Source organism: Carassius carassius, chromosome 11 (genome assembly GCF_963082965.1).
Source record: "Carassius carassius chromosome 11, fCarCar2.1, whole genome shotgun sequence".
Classification (NCBI taxonomy): Eukaryota; Metazoa; Chordata; class Actinopteri; order Cypriniformes; family Cyprinidae; genus Carassius; species Carassius carassius.
This window is the reverse complement of record NC_081765.1, coordinates 23,526,983-23,546,521: the sequence shown is the minus strand read 5'-3', so window position 1 is coordinate 23,546,521 and position 19,539 is coordinate 23,526,983. Positions and strand designations below refer to the sequence as shown.

The window sequence follows — 19,539 nt, the reverse complement described above, 5'->3', positions numbered from 1 at the left end:
ATATCTTTGAGAAAGTTTAGGACTTGCTGCAACAGAAAGAAACAAAATGATAAACAGAATCAACTTGTTTAAAATTCACATGGATAAAATGATGATCCAGTCAAACCAACTCACATAAATTGCTGATAGCTGATGTGTGATGTATGACTGCCCAGATGTTTCACATCTTCATCCAACTGCTGACTGAGAACCAGTTGATTCAGCCTCCCAATATGAGGAAAATGTGTATGTTGGAATGATAAGACATTTCCCAATCAAACCGATTAATCCGCTATGCTTTATTAAAGAACACGCAGATTAGGTGTAAATAAGTGAGAGACTTTTTTTAATTGTTTGCTTTAATAAAATGTATATATTATACACATATAATAAATGTATTAAGGAGGCGAGCTTACTAAATATTTTTAAAAGATAAAAAATATATATTTTTTTTAGAAGTAATTTTTGACTACCAAATTACTTTTATGAAACATTCTTTGTTGTCTTTTATTATTACTATTATTATTTACATTTTTGGTATGCATTTTTATGTATACTAATTATTTTTTATTATCATAAAGTGATTTTTTAATATTATGTTATTAATTTACTAATATACTTGGTGCTTTTTGTAATGTTTTTTCATTGTAAAGCATTGTAAAGCATTTAAACGATGAGAAACCACAAAACGTATCGTTGTTCTTTGGATCTGCATTGAACTACTTGCCATATAAATGGAATAAATTTCGTAGTCTGGCAATTTTTATGACACAAATGACTGAATGGGTGGAGCTTTGTGGTCCAAGCGTTCTATTTCTTACATGTATGATGAGTCAAAATAGCTTCTTTTTTATTTGAACTTTAAAATTGTGTATTTTCAGTTAATTTGCTTCTTTAACGTTTCGTTATTGTACTATTCAGATAGGTTTACGAATTTTTATAAATTTTTGCAAACCGATAGTAAAGCAGAAAATACAGAAGTGGCACGAGTTGTTGGTTAGTTTTCTCTGCGCTGTTAAAGAGGTGCCAACCACAGTCTAGGTGAGGATTTCTGAGGTGAGATGCTATTTATGTCATACAAATAAATTGTTCATTTGGGACTCACACTTGTGTTGTTCGCGATCAAAAGTGACCTAACACGTGAAATATAACTCTTTCTTATCGTTAAATAATATTTTTTATTTTGCATTTTGAGAGAATTTCATGGTACTGTTTAATATTTATGAAATAATTATGATCCATTTTTGTGTAATTAGAATGAATATATTTTTGCTCTAATAAAATTTATATTACTTTTCAATTATAGCAGCATTTCATCTTAAAATAGAAATAATGCCTTTAAAATAAAATTTTTGAAGGCATATTAGTGCCATGTGGTGGGAGTAATAAAAGAAAAACATCTGCAATTCCATGGTTTAGCAATTTAGCCCTATAAAAAGGCTTATCAATTTTCTAGTTGTTTTTAGACATAAATACTTACTTTTATTAAGTTGTGGATTTGTGTATATATATATATATACATATATATTTAGACATTCCCAAAGACAACTTTTTGTAAAGGTATATAATAATTAATTACATTTATATAGCGCTTTTCTAGGCACTCAAAGCACTTTACATAGTCTGGGGGTATCTCCTCAACCACCACCAGTGTGCAGCATCCACCTGGATGATGCGACGGCAGCCATAGTGCGCCAGAACACCCACCACACACCAGCTTACTGGTGGAGAGGAGACAGAGTGGTGAAGCCAATCAGTAGACATGGGGATTGTTAGGAGGCCATGATGGTCAGAGGCCAATGGGCAAATTTAGCCAGGATGTCAAGGTCACACCTCTACTCTTTTCGAAAGACATCCTGGGATTTTTAATGACCACAGAGAGTCAGGACCTCGGTTTAACGTCTCGTCCGAAGGACGGTGCTTGTTGACAGTATAGTGTCCCCAGGGCCGGCCCGCGGCATAGGCGGTATAGGCAAATGCTAAGGGCGCCACTCATCCATAGGGGCGCCAGAATGAGTGAAGGAGTGAATTATTATTATTATTATTTTTTTTATATAATAGGCTACTATTTAAAAACCATTAATTCGAAATACTACCAAATAAAGCAAAAAAAAAAAAAAAGTCCGACTCTTCAATCTTCCCCCGCCCATCGAGTGCTTGAAGTGCGTCAGAAACAGAGCGCGCGCACGATCAGTTGTTGGTCATTTGTTGTGTAGCGTGCCCGACGCCGCATCCAATGTAGACAGCACTGCTTTTGTTAACACACAGCTCGTAGAAACGGGCCTGGCAGCTCGCGCCAGTTCTAGACACGGTGAAAGTTTCCTGATTGTGACGGAATTATGATTACATGACATGACACATTATAAATGAGCATAGTCTGCGATAGATACAGTGCCAAAAAGAAGAGAAGAGGATAAAGAGAGGTAAAGAGATGTAGTGAAAGAACAATTTATTGCATAGGAGTAAGATACTATAATTTCATGGCAGTTATTTTTAATGTTAGCAGTTGTTCTGAGTTCTAAGTCCCCAGACTGTGATTTTGTACAATCATGTCAGTTTTAAGACGCATTTTTTATTATCACTTTTTTATTAATGTTTTACTCTACAGTTGTGCAGTTTTGGGGGGATACAGTACAGGCCAAAAGTTTGGAAACATTACTATTTTTAATGTTTTTGAAAGAAGTTTCTTCTGCTCATCAAGCCTGCATTTATTTGATCAAAAATACAGAAAAAAATGTAATATTGTGATATATTATTACAATTTAAAATAATTTGTTTTCAATTTATTATACTTTAAATTATCATTTATTTCTGTGATGCAAAGCTGAATTTTCAGCATCATTACATTCTTCAGTGTCACATGTGACATCCGGTCTATCACATGATCCTTTAGAAATTCTAATATGATGATTTATTATGAGTGTTGGAAACAGTTCTGCTGTAATGTGTGTGTGTGTGTGTGTGTGTGTATATATATATACATATATATGCTAAATCATGAACACAATGACAGGGTGAAATGGGCTGTGATGCATGGGGCGCCAGGTAAAATCTTGCCTAGGGCAGCAAATTGGTCAGGGCCGGCACTGAGTGTCCCCGTCACTACACTGGGGCGCTAGGACCCACACAGACCACAGGGTGAGCAGCCCCTGCTGGCCTCACTAGCACCTCTTCCAGCAGCAACCTAGTTTTCTCAGGAGGTCTCCCATCCAGGTACTGACCAGGCTCAGCCCTGCTTAGCTTCAGTGGGAAACCGGTCTTGGGCTCCAGGGTGATATGGCTGCCGGTAAATGTATATGTATATTTATGTTTGAAATGTCCGTTTTTGCATTAACATTACTACATTTAAACCTGAACACTAAGACTTTTTGTTACACATAACACAAAAAATCAACAAAAATTTGACAAAAATGCTTTATCAGAGGTTAATCAGTTTGACTTCAACCTCTAGTCTTCTGGCTCAATTTTGCCATGTTGTTACAGCCACACCAGTTCATTTTTGTGTGTATAATAGTGTGTTGTGTGTGCAAGTGTGTGTGTCTGTTTATACTGCATTGTGGCTGAATTATTGATTTTTTGATTTGCAAAGACATGTTGTGTTTTAGTCACACTGAATACATTTTTGTATAAATTCACACATTATGTTTTAAAAAAGTACCCATAAATACTTATAATACACAATATTTTGTATTTAAATGCCAGACAAAGAAGGACAACTGTTTTAATTTTGTTCTCTAAATATATTTAATTTAAATTTATCAATCAAACAAGGAATCATTAATGAGATGGAGCTATTTCCAATGTTTATTAAAAAGTAATAAACATAGACATGAAAAATCTTAGACCTTTTCCGTGATTCCAATGAATTACAATAAAACACTGCTTATTTAGAAGTTTTGTCACGCATATTTAAGGTGACCGGTATACTAAGAACTCAAAGTAAAAAACAATCATTTAAATAGTGTGCTGATAAAGAAAACAATACTTACACGGTGCTAATATCTTGTATTACAAAAAACAGACAAGAATTATTCTGCAAAGTTTCAAATAAAACAAAAATACAGCTGTAGTTAAACATTTTTTCTATCACAATCATTTCCTCAAGAAGTGCATATGAAAAAAATTAATCCGTTAGCAGAACTTTGCCAAGCTATTTTAAAAAAAGAAGTCCTGCTTTTGTCACAGTTATTAATTTACATGCTTCATAATACAAAACAGCAATAAGTTCCATCATATTTCTGCTCCCTTTTGTGACAATGTGATCCACCAGCAGAAGAGTCCATTGGCTGCACCAGAAAACCTGAATTTCCCTCGAGTCAGGGCTGAACTGATTTAATGATCAGTCTGGTGAAGTTTCCTAAGAGATGCCACGTTATGGCCGTCCACCAGGATTCAGCGTGAGATTAGCCATGAGCTCATGAACCGCTGCAAATATTGTGCACTCTCCTGTTGAAACAAAAAGGCCAGCATTAAAATCGATATTTAAATATAGAAACATTAAATGTTAAACAAATAACTGAGAAATATTATATTCTGATTTCCATATCAATTTAAATATTCATATTCAACAAAACAGATGGGCAAACCTTGTCGTGGTGGATGGTGCTCATTGAACCTCCTGAGGATGGAGCTGACCATCAGGGCCGCGGCTCCCGAGGAGCTGTGCTGGCGGGGGATATCAGCCTGCTGGGTCAGTCCAGTAGCCATGTCATACACTATAGGCACTATGATGCTGATGGGCTCCTGGGGAACCGGTAGCCTCTGGGTCAGCTGGAGCTGTGGAAGAGCATCACTTTAAGTTAATACATGTTAGGAATCCATAGTCAACTCAAACCACACAAGTTGCTGGGCATACAATGGCCGGAATATTCAGAATTCAGGACATTGTCATATTGAGTGAGATCATATTTTTACCATTGGGAATTGGTTGTATAGTGAAAGGAGACATTGCAAGCCAGAATGGAATGCTTGAAGCACTTACAAAAAAGAGCATCTTGGTCTTCAGCACCACAGCAATGGTTCCTGGAGGGGCAATGGGAGGAGCGCTGGGTGGGATGGTCAGACAAAACTGCACATTCCAATTCAACTGGGCCGCTTGGTCTGGGAACTAGAGGAAAAACAACGGGCCAATGAGCTTCCAAATGTACAATACCACTCAAAAGTTCAGTAAGTGTTTTTTTTTTTATTATTATTATTTTGGAAAGAGGTCTCTTATACTATCCAAGGTAAAAACAGCAATATTGAGAAATATTACAATTTAATACTACTTTTTTTTTTCTAATATAAAATATATTTATGCATTTTATTCCCATGATTGCAAAGCTAGATTGTTGCTTAAAGCTTTACATTTTCAGGAGCCATTTTTTCAGTCTTTAGAGTTACATGTTGTTTCAGAAATCATTCTAATAGGATGATTTGGTGCTTAAGTGTTACTTTTTTTTTTTTTTTAAAGAAAGGTCAAAATAACAGCATTTATTTGACATCTTTACTGACCATATCAATGTATCCTTACTAAATAGAAGTATTAATAAAAAATCTAATTGACCTCAAACATCGGAAATGTAGTGTATGCTCGCACAAAAAAAAAAAATACACAAACATGAACGTCCTTACCAACTCCAGTTTCATGATGCGAACACAGTCTCTGAGTATGTTGGTGGGAGCTCCCAAAAGCTTTGTGAAGGCATTTAGTGTGTTGTATTTAAAGGGTGGACCTGCAACCTATGATGAAAGTGAAAGAGAATGATTTGCATTTGCATGACTGCAGAATACTTGGCTCAATGTTATGGCCAAGATGGCCGCTGAGTGTACTGATTTGCTTTAAAGATAAATAAAAATAAAAATTGCACAGCTAATTAGAATGCTAATGCACAACTAACAGAATATCGAAGATAAGCATTTTCAAACTAGTTTTAAGCAGGTAGTTCAAAACTGACATTAAACCAATGTTGTTAAATCCGGACGAACAGGACATTCAAACAAACACATTACAATTATTTCAGCTGCTACCTTCCAATACAAACTGAACAAGAGAAAATTTGACCTTCATGATAGTGAGTTGATGCAGTGGGGTTTTTTTCCTACCCTGGTCTCAAAGAACTTCTCCAGGACCTGCAGCTCCTCCTGTGACCAGTGTCCAGTGTTTTCTGGTGTGACTTTCAGCTGCAGAGTCTGGTAGGTTTTGGGGTTGAGAGCCACCCTACATTTAAGTACTTCTGTCTTAAACATGATGACGCCTGGTTCGTTGGAGTTCACAATAGTAAGCTGTTAAGAGAAGGTAATCCAGAGTGATGCAAATACAGCGTATAAGCAGAATCATATCACTCTGACTGGTTAAATGATGGTTATAACATGTTAACAGTTTCCGACTCACATTGGGTTCTAACTGTATGATTCTCTGCAGGTGCCGTCTCATGATGACAGAACCCAGGAAGCGCTCCAGAGGAGAGCACAGGTAGCTGCCCGCCAGCCCTGGCACGGGGCATGGCATGGGTGAAGGTAGAAGCAGCACATGTAGTTTGCTGTGGGTGAGGATGGTGGGAATAGAAGCGGCCCAGGACCGCTGTGGCAATTTACGGGGTGGAGGCATTGCCTGTGAACCTAAACACAAACACACATAGTATTTGACTGAACAATTTCAACTACTGCTTATTGCTGGAAGTCATATGATATGTTAATAACATTAAATTCTCTCATTTACACTACTTTTTTTTTTGGGGGGGGGGGGGGTGGAACGTGTAGCAAGGACACATTAAATTGATCAAAAGTGACAGTAAAGACATTTATAATCTTACGAAATATTTTTTTTTTTTACTTTTTATGAAATTATAATCCTAATCTGTATCGTGGTTTACACAAAAAATTAAGCAGCACAATTGTTTTTAAAATAGTTTCTTGAGCACCAAATTCACAGAAATAAATTAGTACATTCAATTTACATTTTATTTAAAAAAAAAAAGCTATTTATATAGATTTTTTTTTTTTACTTTGGATAGCATAACAAACGCCCTAAACATTACAAAATCTTTAAAAATAAATTTTTTAACATCTTACCTAGGACAAATTAAGTAATTATCGGGAGGATCTAGGTTATATTTTACCCCAAAATCACAATAAATACTGAGTCATCTATTTGTGATGTCTACGTTCACAGCCATCAAGATATTTTTCATTGCAGCAAAGCCAATTAAGCAGAAATCCTCTAGCTGCAATTTAATAAAAATGATACAAAATCATTCTCATTACTGTAATGTGGAACAAAAATATATATTTAAAAAACAGTAAGTAAAACACTGATCTTATCGTGTTTTGATAGGATAGTTCAGTTTTTAGGCTCTCTGGACTTACTGGTACCAGCTCGAGGAGAGTGGGATGGGTCTGGAATAGGTGAGTGCAAAGAAGGGTTGCCTGGTGACATGCCAGGGATTCGTGCCCCAGGGGAGGGTCCAGAGACCTGCGGAGAACCTGGCCAAGGCCCAACCCTTGGGCTGGCGGACACCATCGTGTAAGGTGAACTGGGGTCAAGAGTTCCTGCAACACAAAAGAAAGACATTTGGACCATAACTCACCATCTCAAGGAGTGTCAGCTTCCATTGATGTACACAGATTTTACTCAATGGCAGTAACGGTGCTCAACACAACCCCACAAAAACACACATCCCTGCTGTGAAGTCAGAGCTGCTTCAATTAAGTACCTTACAAAGATGAATTTGTATGATTAACAAAAGGCAAGCGAGATTTAAATTGATGATTCACTTTCACATGAATTCAACTGCAGGCCAATTATGATATTTTGAAGCATCAAAATGTACTGAATCATATCACTGTAACTAATGTGTGATAACCGACATTATTGTACAAAATTATAGTATCATTCAAAAGTTTGTGGTCATTGGTCAGTAAGTTTTTAAGAAATTAATAGTTTTTTTATTTTATTTTACAAAAACATTTCCAATTAATATTGTTCTTTTGAACTTTCTCTTTCACCAGAGAATCCTGAGCACCAAATGAGAATGATTTCTGAAGGATCTGGAGTAATGACTGCTAAAAATAAAAAATAAAATAAATAATTGCATCTTAAAAATATATTATAATAGCAGTTATTTCAATTGTAATATTATTTTACAATATTACTGTATTCTTGAACAAATTAATGCAGCCTTGGTGATAAGACAAAATAAAATAAAATAAAAACTACTTTTCCTTTGTATTTTTTATCCTTGCATTTAATTGTGCATATGATTCAGACATAGATGTTTTGTTTTCCCAGTCCCACCAGTCAAAGAAGAGAAGTGATAAATAATACAAAAAGTATCAAGCAAGTTCTCATTTAAGCTGATTACATCCTCCATGCAGAAAGTAGGAAAAATTCAATGTCTTTCACCAGCCCATCAAAGATTGAAAGCCCTGGACCACAGAGGTAAAAAGGAAAGCCAATCAACAAAGCCCTGGATCCAGGCCTCCCGTGCACTTACCATGAGGGCTAGCAAAGTTGGAGGTCTGCCCCATAGAAATGCCCAGAGAGGAAGGAGAAGGAGTGGGCCCAAAGGGAGAAGGGGCCCGCAGAGCTCCGCTAGGGGAGTTGGCTGCGTGGATGTTTCCTGCACAAAATTAACCAATCAGTGGCCTCATCAACATCTGACAAGAGCTCGACTCTCCCGTTCCTTCACGCTCACTTTCACACACGCTGCAGCTAAAGCAGGACAGGAGTTGCAGACCCCGAATGGAGAAGGTCAGACATATGTATCACTGTGGGCAAGCTTCTTTGTGTGGTTGCACGATGATGGTCTCATCAAACACAGAGTGATCGGTAAAAGCATGCATACCAACAGACAGGAAGAGCTGGTGATGAGTGGGACACCAATGAGAAAATGCTTCCTCTCCTTTTGTTTCCCTGACTCCATGGTGGCATGACCAGGATGGCACAGGCAGCAAAATGACAACATTTGACAAGATAGAAACACATATTAATATACCTGGAGACTGTGTTATCATGGACGGTGAGGGAGGCACATGGTACGGGTTGGGGGGTGATGTGAGGGGTGGATAAACCCCTCTGCCTGGAGGCTGTGTCTGGGTGGGGGGCATGAAGGTGTCATCCATGCTTATCGGGGAGGGAGGGTTGTCGTCCTCGTTGACCGAGCGTCTGCGGGCGTCTTGGTTGCTATCCACAAACATGTTCAGGAAAGTCTGCGGAAAATCATGGAAAAAGTAACAATTACGCCCATGCACACCTCTACTGCATTGGTTAAAGGGACAGTCCAAAGAAAAATTTATTTATTTCAGAATTTATTCACCCTCAAGTTGATATGTTTGCAACCGAACAGTTTGGTTCCCAATAACTTCCATTGTATGAAAACAACAGGATGGAATCAGTGGGAATCAAAACTATTTGGTTACCAAAATAAAAATCTTCTTTAATGTTCCATGGAAGAAAGAAAAAGTACAATACAAGTTTGGAATGACTTAAGAGTGAGTAAATGATGACAGAATTAGCTTTTTGGGTGACTATCCCTTTAATTTATTTAATATTTAATATTTTTGATCAACACACCTTCAGTCCAGGGGCAGGATAGAAACCTTCAACTATCTTGGTATTGTCAAAAAGACTATAGGCCCCGTCACGGATGGCCACCACACCTCTGCTACGGCAGTAGATGTCAATGCAGTACATGTTGCGGAAGGCCAGACGGATGTGAGTGGGAGACTGAGGCAGGATGGAGAAGCACTGGTATGCCGTATTGGTCCTTTGGGTGAGACCCAGCATAGGCACTGTGGGTAGCTTGTTGATGGCATTTAGAGGAGCTTGAGTGTCTGAGAGGACCTGAGAACAGCCAAGAATGTGAAAATACTACCAGCAGCTACTAATCAATAGCGATATATTGCCAATATCCACTCCAAATCGTTCAGTTATTTGATGTTTTAAGAACATACTGACAATATGTTAAAAGTAAATAAAAATACAATATGGTGAATATGAATACAAATACAAATAATACAACTACAAAATACAGTTCAATGATCAGTGACCGCTTGAATTTTAGTAAGTAAATGAAGTATGACGTTACCTGTAGAAGTTGTACTACATTGGGTGTCTTGTTGAACATTTCTTGAAGTTGGTGCAGAATTATGTTGTGACAGTTGCTACAGCCTGAATTGGGCCCCACTGTCCCGAGGGCCAGATGGTAACGCTGGGTTACTGAGTTCCACTGTATCGTCACCTGAAGGAAACAGGAACGTGTAGTAAATGAAACAAGTGTGATTTAAACTAAATCACTAAATAAAGACATTAAGGAACTTTAACATCTGCATTTTAACAAGATGAAAACAGGTTTTTACCGAGCTGCCTTTGGTGTTGCCATAGCATAGAACCAGCTTCCGGTAATTGTACAGCCGTATCTCTGAGAAAAGGCTCAAATAGGAGGGCATTTCTGGAAAATGTCATTATTAATTATTAATTACAAGCAATTCAAGTTCTTCAAACCATTTATAAGTCAAGTATTTTTTCATACCTATAATAGCATTTAAAGGTTTGGGGTTGGTAAGATTTTTTTAAAGTTTATAAGTGAAGTCTGTATTATCAAAAATTATAACAAATATTTCAATATAATGTATTGTATTCCTGTAAAGGAATTTAAAATCGATTTAATGATTAAATACTTCAAATGTACTATGGCACCAAAAGAATACAAATCATAACTTATCACAAAAACTCTAATTAAAATGTAAGAGATGCAATTTAACTAGTTAGAACAGAGGTACGTACCAGGTAAAGCACGTGAGAACTCCAGCACACATTCATAAAGCTGATTTATACTGTTCCAGTCGTTCAGGAACATCTCCACCACCTTCCTGCCACCCACCGGCTCCGAAAGGGGATTCTCATAAGTCAGGTAGACATGCCGCGTGGAAGCTGAATTGAAATAGACAGAAAATATTGTAAAAGACACATACCATAGTTTTTAAAAAGCTGTTAGAGGTCTTATTACCTTGCTCTTTGTTGGCTGTGCTGTTGAGTGGACAACCTGAGAAAACCAATTCTGCCACCCATGTGCGATTATTCCGGCCCTGTAGTCTGAACGTACAGTCCAGCAGGGAGCGCTCCAGAGCTTTTCTCGTTTCCTCACTCACTCCCTTACAAGGTGGAACTCTGAGGTAGAGAAGGAAAACAATTGGTAAACTACCAACAAACATTTATTAAAAATAGAAATCTTTTGTAACATAATAAACGTCTTTCGATATCAATTCAATGCATCCTTGCTAATTAAAAGTTGATATGCATCTATCATATGTACCAATCTGGTTTAATAACTTCAGAGATGCTTGAACTGACAACCAGAGATAAATCTTACTTCAGAATACGTATGGCGTGGCTACAGCCGTCTCCTTCGACCTGAACCCCTTGATGAGGAACCTCCATATTGGACAACTGCGAGAATAAAAGACCATTCAGTAAACACAAAATGTGACATTTACAACAAATAGTTTCAGATAATAAAACACTGCTTCCACCATCTAAAGGATATGCAGTACCTCACAGCGTAATCCGATGAGAGGCATGTTGGTGTCAGACATGGCCACCAGGTGGGCCAGCTCCTTATTGAAGGCACACATCTCTCCAGACCTCTTGGGTTTCTTCGGTTCAGTCGCACTTTGCTCTCCTGACAACTACGGAGTGACCAAAAAAAAGAAAGCCTTCAATAAATACAATAGAAAAGCTGAACAGCAAATGTTGAACTCATGTTGAATGTTGAACACACAGCTCAGTATATTCCCTATTGAGTATCCAATTACCTTCCTCTTGGCCCCGGGACGAGCCATTCGTCCAGAAGAGAAGTCCTGCACAAGCTCCTCCAGGTTGGGCTTAAACTGCTGCAGCAGCTGAGCAGAAGGCAGCCCATCCTCACTCTCAATCTGACTCACAGACAGGAAGTAGTACTTATACTGGAGCTCTGTTGAATTGCTGGACACATCTAACATCTCGACCACCTGAGGAAAGTCGAGATTTAATGAAATGTTTAAAGTTTACTCACAAAAGCCTCTAAGTGTGAGATAAATACATTAAATATTAGTAAGTATTTACAATATAGTATTGTGGGAGACGGGTGAGTTTAATGAAGAGGCGATGTTTTGACAGGATGCCCACAGGATGCGTGGTTAAGTTAGATAGGTGGAGAGTGTCTGTGCACAGTGTGGGAAGATGTTTCACAGACTGTCGACATCTCTGCTCGCCCAACCAGAATCTGTTCAAAACATAATAACATCAGCCACTGTCACGACATGAAGCACACTGAGAATTGGTAGCTTTGACTGCTTACTTTAGCTGTTGTAACCATGTGACGATGCGCTTCATGTCACAGTTAATATTCTTCTCAATATCGTCCAACATTGACTGATCTGGAAAGAAACAAGCGAGGCAAGTTAAGCAGTTGATTTGTTCAAATGATCTGATGCGTATCCGATGGATATGTGACTAACCGACTCCGTAGAGCATTGGCTGAAACATTCCCGAATGCAAATCGACGAATATGTGGAGGCACTCAGATCGGCCGCAGGGCTCCAGTATTGGTATGACTAGTGTGGGCAGTGCGGTCTCTATGAAGGCTAAAAAATAAACACACCAAATAAATGAATATAATAACTGATATAGATTTCTGATGTTTTCTAGTTGAAGAATGATAAAAAAGGAATGAATATAAAGAACATAAAAAAATTATAATTTTAAATGTGCACAATATTATTTTATGTACAATAACAATAATAACAGCAAGAAAATAGATCATTTTGAGATCTGCTTCCTTTTACAATATAACACAGCCTCTCGTAATTTTTGCTTAATTGGTGTAAATCAATTTAGTAACCAAGCAGTAGGCAAAACACTATATTCCATCTTTGAAAAAAATTGAATAAACGTAGCAAGCACAATCATGGTGAAGACCCTCGGTGTAAAATACTCACAGTTATCACTAGGGTTACTACTTTTAAGGATGGCTTTGAGTTCTTGCAGTTTCTGATGCGAACGGGCATGTACACTATCGATCAAAAGCTTTTCAACTGAGAGATGATCAATCTGAAAGAACAGCCCACAAACAAACATTACAGTTATTATAAAGAACCATTCCAAACATTTGAATGTTTTAGAAAAAAGCTTTACTTATGTGAGAAGCCGTTACTCCAAACTTCTGTGTCAAATGATCCATCAGAAATCATTCTAATATGCAGTGCTCAAGCAACATTCCTTATTACCAACTATCACTTTTGATCAAATTAATGTATCCTTGATGAATATATTAATAGTATTCATTTCCCAAAGACTCCAAAATTTTGAATGGCAGCATATATAATCTAAAAACACCCATACAATGATCATTGTTATGGAGCTATCAATACTATTATCAACAAAGGAGATTATTTTAGCCAATGATACTCACCTTCATGGCTCTTTCCATTAATCTGGAATCACAGGCAGGGAGTGGAGGATCATGGGAGATCTGTAATGGCTTGGATCCATCCGTCTCATCAATTCTGATGGTGACTTTGTGCACAGGTGCTGTGCCAGTCTTTCTACCCAGGATCTGTTGACTACAAGGCAAAAATCATGAGATGCAAAACCAAAAGAGAAAAAATAAATTAAACCTCTGTAGCAAATATTCAAACCTACTTCCAGACAGACAACGTGAAGCACTTGGCAGGGACGTAGCGCTCCACCTGCACTAGATCACCCCACCGTTCTCTGATCAACATCAGAGTTTGAGAGTGTAACACCTCCAGCTGTAGTGATAGGCAAAATGAGTCTAATACCATTTATTAAGGAAACAATTTCAATTTGTTGGGTTTTTGACACTACGTTTATTTTTTTAACAAAACTTCCATTTAATAGCTTTGCTGACTTTACTATTATTCCGAAAGCTTTCCGGAAAATACTGATAGATGTGTTCAAACTGACCAGTAGTGTACTGCAAAATATCTGGGCAGGTTAAACAAAAGCTATGTATTTAACCCCAAGCATGGGCTGTTAATTGAGCAACAAATCAAATGTTCTACTAAAACACAGAAAGCAATCTTAGTGTTGATCTGAAAGGATACGGAGGCAGTTGTACATGTCCTGAAGAGGCTTGTCATCTCCAAACAGTCGAGACTGCACCAGCTCGTGGATATAATTCACCTGCATGCTGTGTACCAATGCCCGGCCATCTAAATAAATTATATATTAATACTTTCTAGTAGTACTTTAAAACAATATTTATTAATAAGTATTATTAATAAATTTTTATAATTGTAAATTAAAAATAAACACTCTCATTAAAAAGTTTTACTTTTTTAAGAAATAAAATTATTATTCAGAAAGGATGCATTAAATTGATCAAAAGTGACTTTTACATTGTTACAAAAGATCTGCTTCAAATAGAGCTGCACGATTATGACAAAAATCATAACTGTTGATTATTCCCTTGCAACTGTAATTGTGATTATTAATTACAATCATCACAATTTACATTGAATTATTTTAATAGCATTGTATGAAGCAACTGCATGCCATATTTTTATATGGAAATAAACAAGCTGAAAAAACTCAAACTGAAAAACTTTTATTGCTTTTCTATAGAATTAAGCCTCAAATTTGCAAATTTACATTGAATTAGTTCTTTTAAAAAAAGTAAAAATATGCATGGTATTATAATGTTATACTAAAACTAAAATTAAACAATGGAAAACCCCTAAAGATAACCTGTAGAAAGATAGAAAAATATATAGATTTTAAGCATGCAAAATAATATAAGTGGACCTTGAACAATTAATTTCCACTTTGAACGATTACATAATTCTGGCATCCGTAATTGTAATCACAAATTCGATTAATTGTGCAGCCCTAGTTTCAAATAAATACTGTTCTTTCTATTCATCAAAGCATCCACAACAATATTACACAGGATAACTGTTATAAGTAATAAGTAGTTCCTGAGAACTAAATCATCATATTAGAATGATTTCTGATGGATCATGTGTCAATCAAGACTGGAGGAATTGACTGCTAAAACTTTTTTTTCCATCAAAGAAATAAACTACATTTTAAAATATATTAAAATATACAAATCAAAGATTTTACTCTATTTCTGATCAAACTTTTGAATGGTAGAGTAATTAAATAAAGTATGTAAAAGAATATACAGGTGCTGGTCATATAATTAGAATTTCATCAAAAAGTTGATTTATTTCACTAATTCCATTTAAAAAGTGAAACTTTTATATTATATTTATTACACACAGACTGATATATTTCAAATGTTTATTTCTTTTAATTTTGATGTTTATAACTGAAAACTTCTATTCAGTATCTCAGAAAATTTGAATACTGTGAAAAGGTTCAATATTGAAGACACCTGGTGCCACACTCTAATCAGCTAATTTACTCAAAACACCTGCAAAGCCTTTAAATGATCTCTCTGTCTAGTTCTGTGGGCTACACAATCATTGGGAAGACTGCTGACTTGACGGTTGTCCAAAAGACAACCACTGACACCTTGCACAAGGAGGGCAAGACACTAAAAGTCATTGCAAAAGAGGCTGGCTGTTCAAAGAGCTCTGTGTCCAAGCACATTAATAGAGATGCGAAGGTAAGGAAAAGATGTGGTTGAAAAAAAGTGTACAAGCAAAAGGGATAACCGCACCCTGGAAAGGATTGTGAAACAAAACCCATTAAAAAATGTGGGGGAGATTCACAAAGAGTGGACTGCAGCTGGAGTCAGTGCTTCAAGAACGACTACGCACAGACGTATGTAATTAATAATAATAATTCATTACATTTATATAGCGCTTTTCTAGGCACTCAAAGCGCTTTACATAGACGGAGGTATCTCCTCATCCACCACTAGTGTGCAGCATCCACCTGGATGATGCGACGGCAGCCATATTGCGCCTGAACACCCACCACACACCAGCTTACTGGTGGAGAGGAGACAGAGTGATGAAGCCAATCAGTGGATATGGGGATTGTTAGGAGGCCATGATGGTCGGAGGCCAATGGGCGAATTTAGCCAGGATGCCAAGGACACACCTCTACTCTTTTCGAAAGACATCCTGGGATTTTTACTGACCACAGAGAGTCAGGACCTTGGTTTAACGTCTCATCCGAAGGACGGTGCTTGTTGACAGTATAGTGTCCCCATCACTACACTGGGGCGCTAGGACCCACACAGACCACAGGGTGAGCAGCCCCTGCTGGCCTCACTAGCACCTCTTCCAGCAGTAACCTAGTTTTCTCAGGAGGTCTCCCATCCAGGTACTGACCAGGCTCAGCCCTGCTTAGGTGATATGGGTGATATGGCTGCCAGCATGTAAGACATGGGTTTCAGCTGTCGCATTCCTTGTGTCAAGCCACTCTTGAACAACAGACAGCTTCAGAAGCGTCTCGCTTCAAAAAGTATAACCGGAAAGTTTTAGAGCACTTCATGCTTCCTGATGCTGGTCAACTTTATGGAGATGCAGATTTAATTTTCCAACAGGACTTGGCACCTGAACACAGTGCCAAAGATACCAGTACCTGGTTTAAGGACCATGGTATCCCTGTTCTTAATTGACCAGCAAACTCGCCTGACCTTAACCCCATAGACAATCTATGAGGTAATGTGAAGAGGAAGATGCGATATTCCAGACCCAAGAATGCAGAAGAGCTGAAGGCCACTATCAGAGTAACCTGGGCTCTCATAACACCTGAACAGTGCCACAGAGTGATTGACTCCATGCCACGCCGCATCGCTGCAGTAATTCAGGCAAAAGGAGCCCCAACTGAGTATTGAGTGCTGTACATGCTCATACTTTTCATGTTCATACTTTTCAGTTGGCCAAGATTTCTAAAAATCCTTTCTTTGTAGTGGTCTTAAATTATATTCTAATTTTCTGATATACTGAACTTTTTTATTATTAATAAATGTCCTTAGTTGTCAGTTATAATCATCAAAATTAAAAGAAATAAACATTTGAAATATATCGGTCTGTGTGTAATGAATTAATAAAATATACAAGTTCCACTTTTTGAATGAAATTAATGAAATAAATCAACTTTTTGATATTCTAATTATATGACCAGGACCTATATAATTATTTTATATATATTTAAATAAAAGATAAGGAAAACAAGGGTACAGGGGTTCCATGACATATTATTTATTTTGTTTTATTATTACAAATTGAGTATATCTTACCTCCAGTTTCCTTGTCTTCAACTAGAATCTCTAGTTTAAGAAGTCTCCAAGGGATATCAGGATCATCCCCCATCACTGTCAGTGTGGCTTCAAATTCCCCCTCAACTCGAAACTTTACTCGCCCATTGGCTTCACAGGCAAAGAGATCATAGAAACAAATAAGATAATTTAGAATCAGAATAAAACACACCGAAAATACAGCAGAATAATGTTTTTAAACCTATACTTATTACAGTGCAAAATCTGTCCTTCCCAGTAGATGTGTGGAGCTTGTAACTTACCCACAGTTAAGTTGGCCAGCTGTGGGGGCAAGTCAGTAGTGACTAGTCTGTGCCGCAATATTTGATTCAGCTGATTTAACGTGGTCTGCTTCTCTGCTTTGGTTATAGGGTCGGGAGGAATAATTTTGTCCTGAAAAAAATAAAACCATTGCCGTTTATTTCCCATTTATAATATCCACTTGAACACTGTGTTTGACTACTCACTCGGATACACGTGGGCAGACGTGGGTAAGAGCCTGTGGTCAGTACATCAATGGCGAAAGGGATGGCAAAACTAGGCAAACGGGCATGCACCAAGGCGTCCCTGGCCAGTGACGCCAGTCGGTCAGCCGTGTCAACAAATAAATAGGCTTGCTGATCCAGAAATGATGAGATCATCTGCAAACAGAGTGAAGAATGAGTACTACATCAACAAGAACAAAGATAACTCATATTGGAAGTGCCAAATAAACCACGTACCGCACATTTCTCCACCTTCCCAGCATTACTTGCCCATTTCACAAGAGCAAGCAGACGTACAAAGAGCTGCCGTGTCCGACTGGCAAACTGAACAATTTCGATTTTCCTGTAAGATATGGTTAAGGTCAGTTACATTCATATGCAAACATAATGTAACTCAGGGGTTCTCTGTCTTTTAGAAGCCAAGGAGCCTCAAATCCTGTGAGGGACCACTACCCTAAAATTTTAAAAGGGATACATACAGTTTTATTTAATTTGTGACTTAATTTGTATTGTAAAAAAACTTATCAATATGTCTAGAATATTATTTGGTAAATAACATTATTGTAATTGATTTTTTTTCTGTTCATTATAGCAGTGTACTTTATTATTACTTATTTATATGTATTCATTCATTCATTCATTCACTTTATTTATATAGATTTATATTACTCATTTATATTAAAAAAAAATAGTAAACATTTCTTTTTACCTTTTTTTCTGTAAACTTTTCCATGAACCCCTAGCACTGCCTTGAAACCCCTGGTGTAACCAATATTACATTCATGTTTTTGAGAATCTAAGTTTCTTACCTTTCCATGTCTGTTTTTCGAGGAAGTCTGTGAAAATCATAAAGATATTATTAAATACTATCAATATCAAATGACAGCACAAAACACTTTACATCTAGACAACCTGGAAGACGTTCTGTTCTGTGATCCATAATGACCACAGAACAAGAAAATGTGTATCTCCATAAATGCTCTAATTATAGCAATTACAATATCTTTGATATAAACTGACTTGTTCCACAGATAAAACATAACACATGTGTCACCTGCCAATATCCACCATACATTCACTCAGGCTGTTATAAGCAGTCACCATTCAGCAACATCCCCACATAATATATACAATCCAATATAATCTCTACAAACTTGAAATCAAGATTTATAAATAAACATGTGTCAAGGAAACATAAGGGCTACTGCTAAACTAAATCTAACTTTAAGCCTGCCTGACCATTGACCATCAGCACAGAGCAGGTCTGGTCTCTGATGAACTCACAGCTCAGCCAGGAGAGTGATCTCATGGTAGGTCCGCTGCAGTAGGAACTCGATCAGGAGGCTCAGTCGGACTCCTGGAGTGGCCGGGGCTCCCGGAGGATGCTGCGGGGCCGAGGTCAGACCCCCGGCGGGGACCAGCTGCCCGTCCGAACCGATTTGAACTGGAGCCATCTTAAAATACAACCGGAGCGATGTACGGCCACCGACCCGAGCCTTTCCCCTCGCGATTACCGCAAACTAGTTCGAGAGAATATTATAACACGTTCGTCCTAAAGTTTATAGGCAGCGGAATCGATTTCAAGCCATGGAGATGAAAAGAAATGAGTCTGTAACATGTTAAGATGCGGAGAGATGGAGCCCCGCCATCACTCACTGGAGCTGAAGCAGGAAACAAAACTCTTTTTTTTTTTCCTCTAAATGGCGCTGGATAAATTATTTAAAATAAAAGTCTAAATGACAAAAAAAATGTGATTTTAAAAAGATTAGATTTGTTTTATTTCCGTTCTATTTCTTTCACAGTACATACAAACGGAAGACTAAGTTAATTTTTAAAAATACGTTTTGTGTCTATGA

At 37.4% G+C, this 19,539-nt stretch overlaps 1 protein-coding gene across 2 annotated transcripts; it reads right to left on the bottom strand.

The window, feature by feature from the left end:
• Positions 1 to 3,765: 3,765 nt before the first annotated feature.
• On the bottom strand, positions 3,766 to 19,367 carry LOC132153060 (mediator of RNA polymerase II transcription subunit 14-like). Of its 2 annotated transcripts, XM_059562216.1 has the most exons (30): positions 18,968 to 19,367; positions 18,493 to 18,519; positions 17,921 to 18,026; positions 17,666 to 17,839; positions 17,462 to 17,591; positions 17,181 to 17,309; positions 14,065 to 14,172; positions 13,640 to 13,772; positions 13,410 to 13,560; positions 12,937 to 13,048; positions 12,457 to 12,582; positions 12,297 to 12,375; positions 12,062 to 12,221; positions 11,773 to 11,967; positions 11,512 to 11,646; positions 11,331 to 11,407; positions 10,968 to 11,128; positions 10,745 to 10,891; positions 10,318 to 10,409; positions 10,047 to 10,199; positions 9,533 to 9,802; positions 8,955 to 9,168; positions 8,454 to 8,579; positions 7,327 to 7,509; positions 6,353 to 6,579; positions 6,064 to 6,243; positions 5,593 to 5,700; positions 4,961 to 5,086; positions 4,566 to 4,755; positions 3,766 to 4,425 (listed from the first exon to the last, which is right to left on the bottom strand). In XM_059562216.1, exons 1-30 carry the CDS (start codon positions 19,135 to 19,137, stop codon positions 4,352 to 4,354), a joined length of 4,263 nt encoding a protein of 1,420 aa, XP_059418199.1. In that variant the 5' UTR covers positions 19,138 to 19,367; the 3' UTR covers positions 3,766 to 4,351. The 2 variants fall into 2 exon arrangements, with proteins under 2 accessions (XP_059418199.1, XP_059418200.1); XM_059562217.1 differs by lacking the exon at positions 8,454 to 8,579.
• Between the last annotated feature and the right edge of the window lie 172 nt (positions 19,368 to 19,539).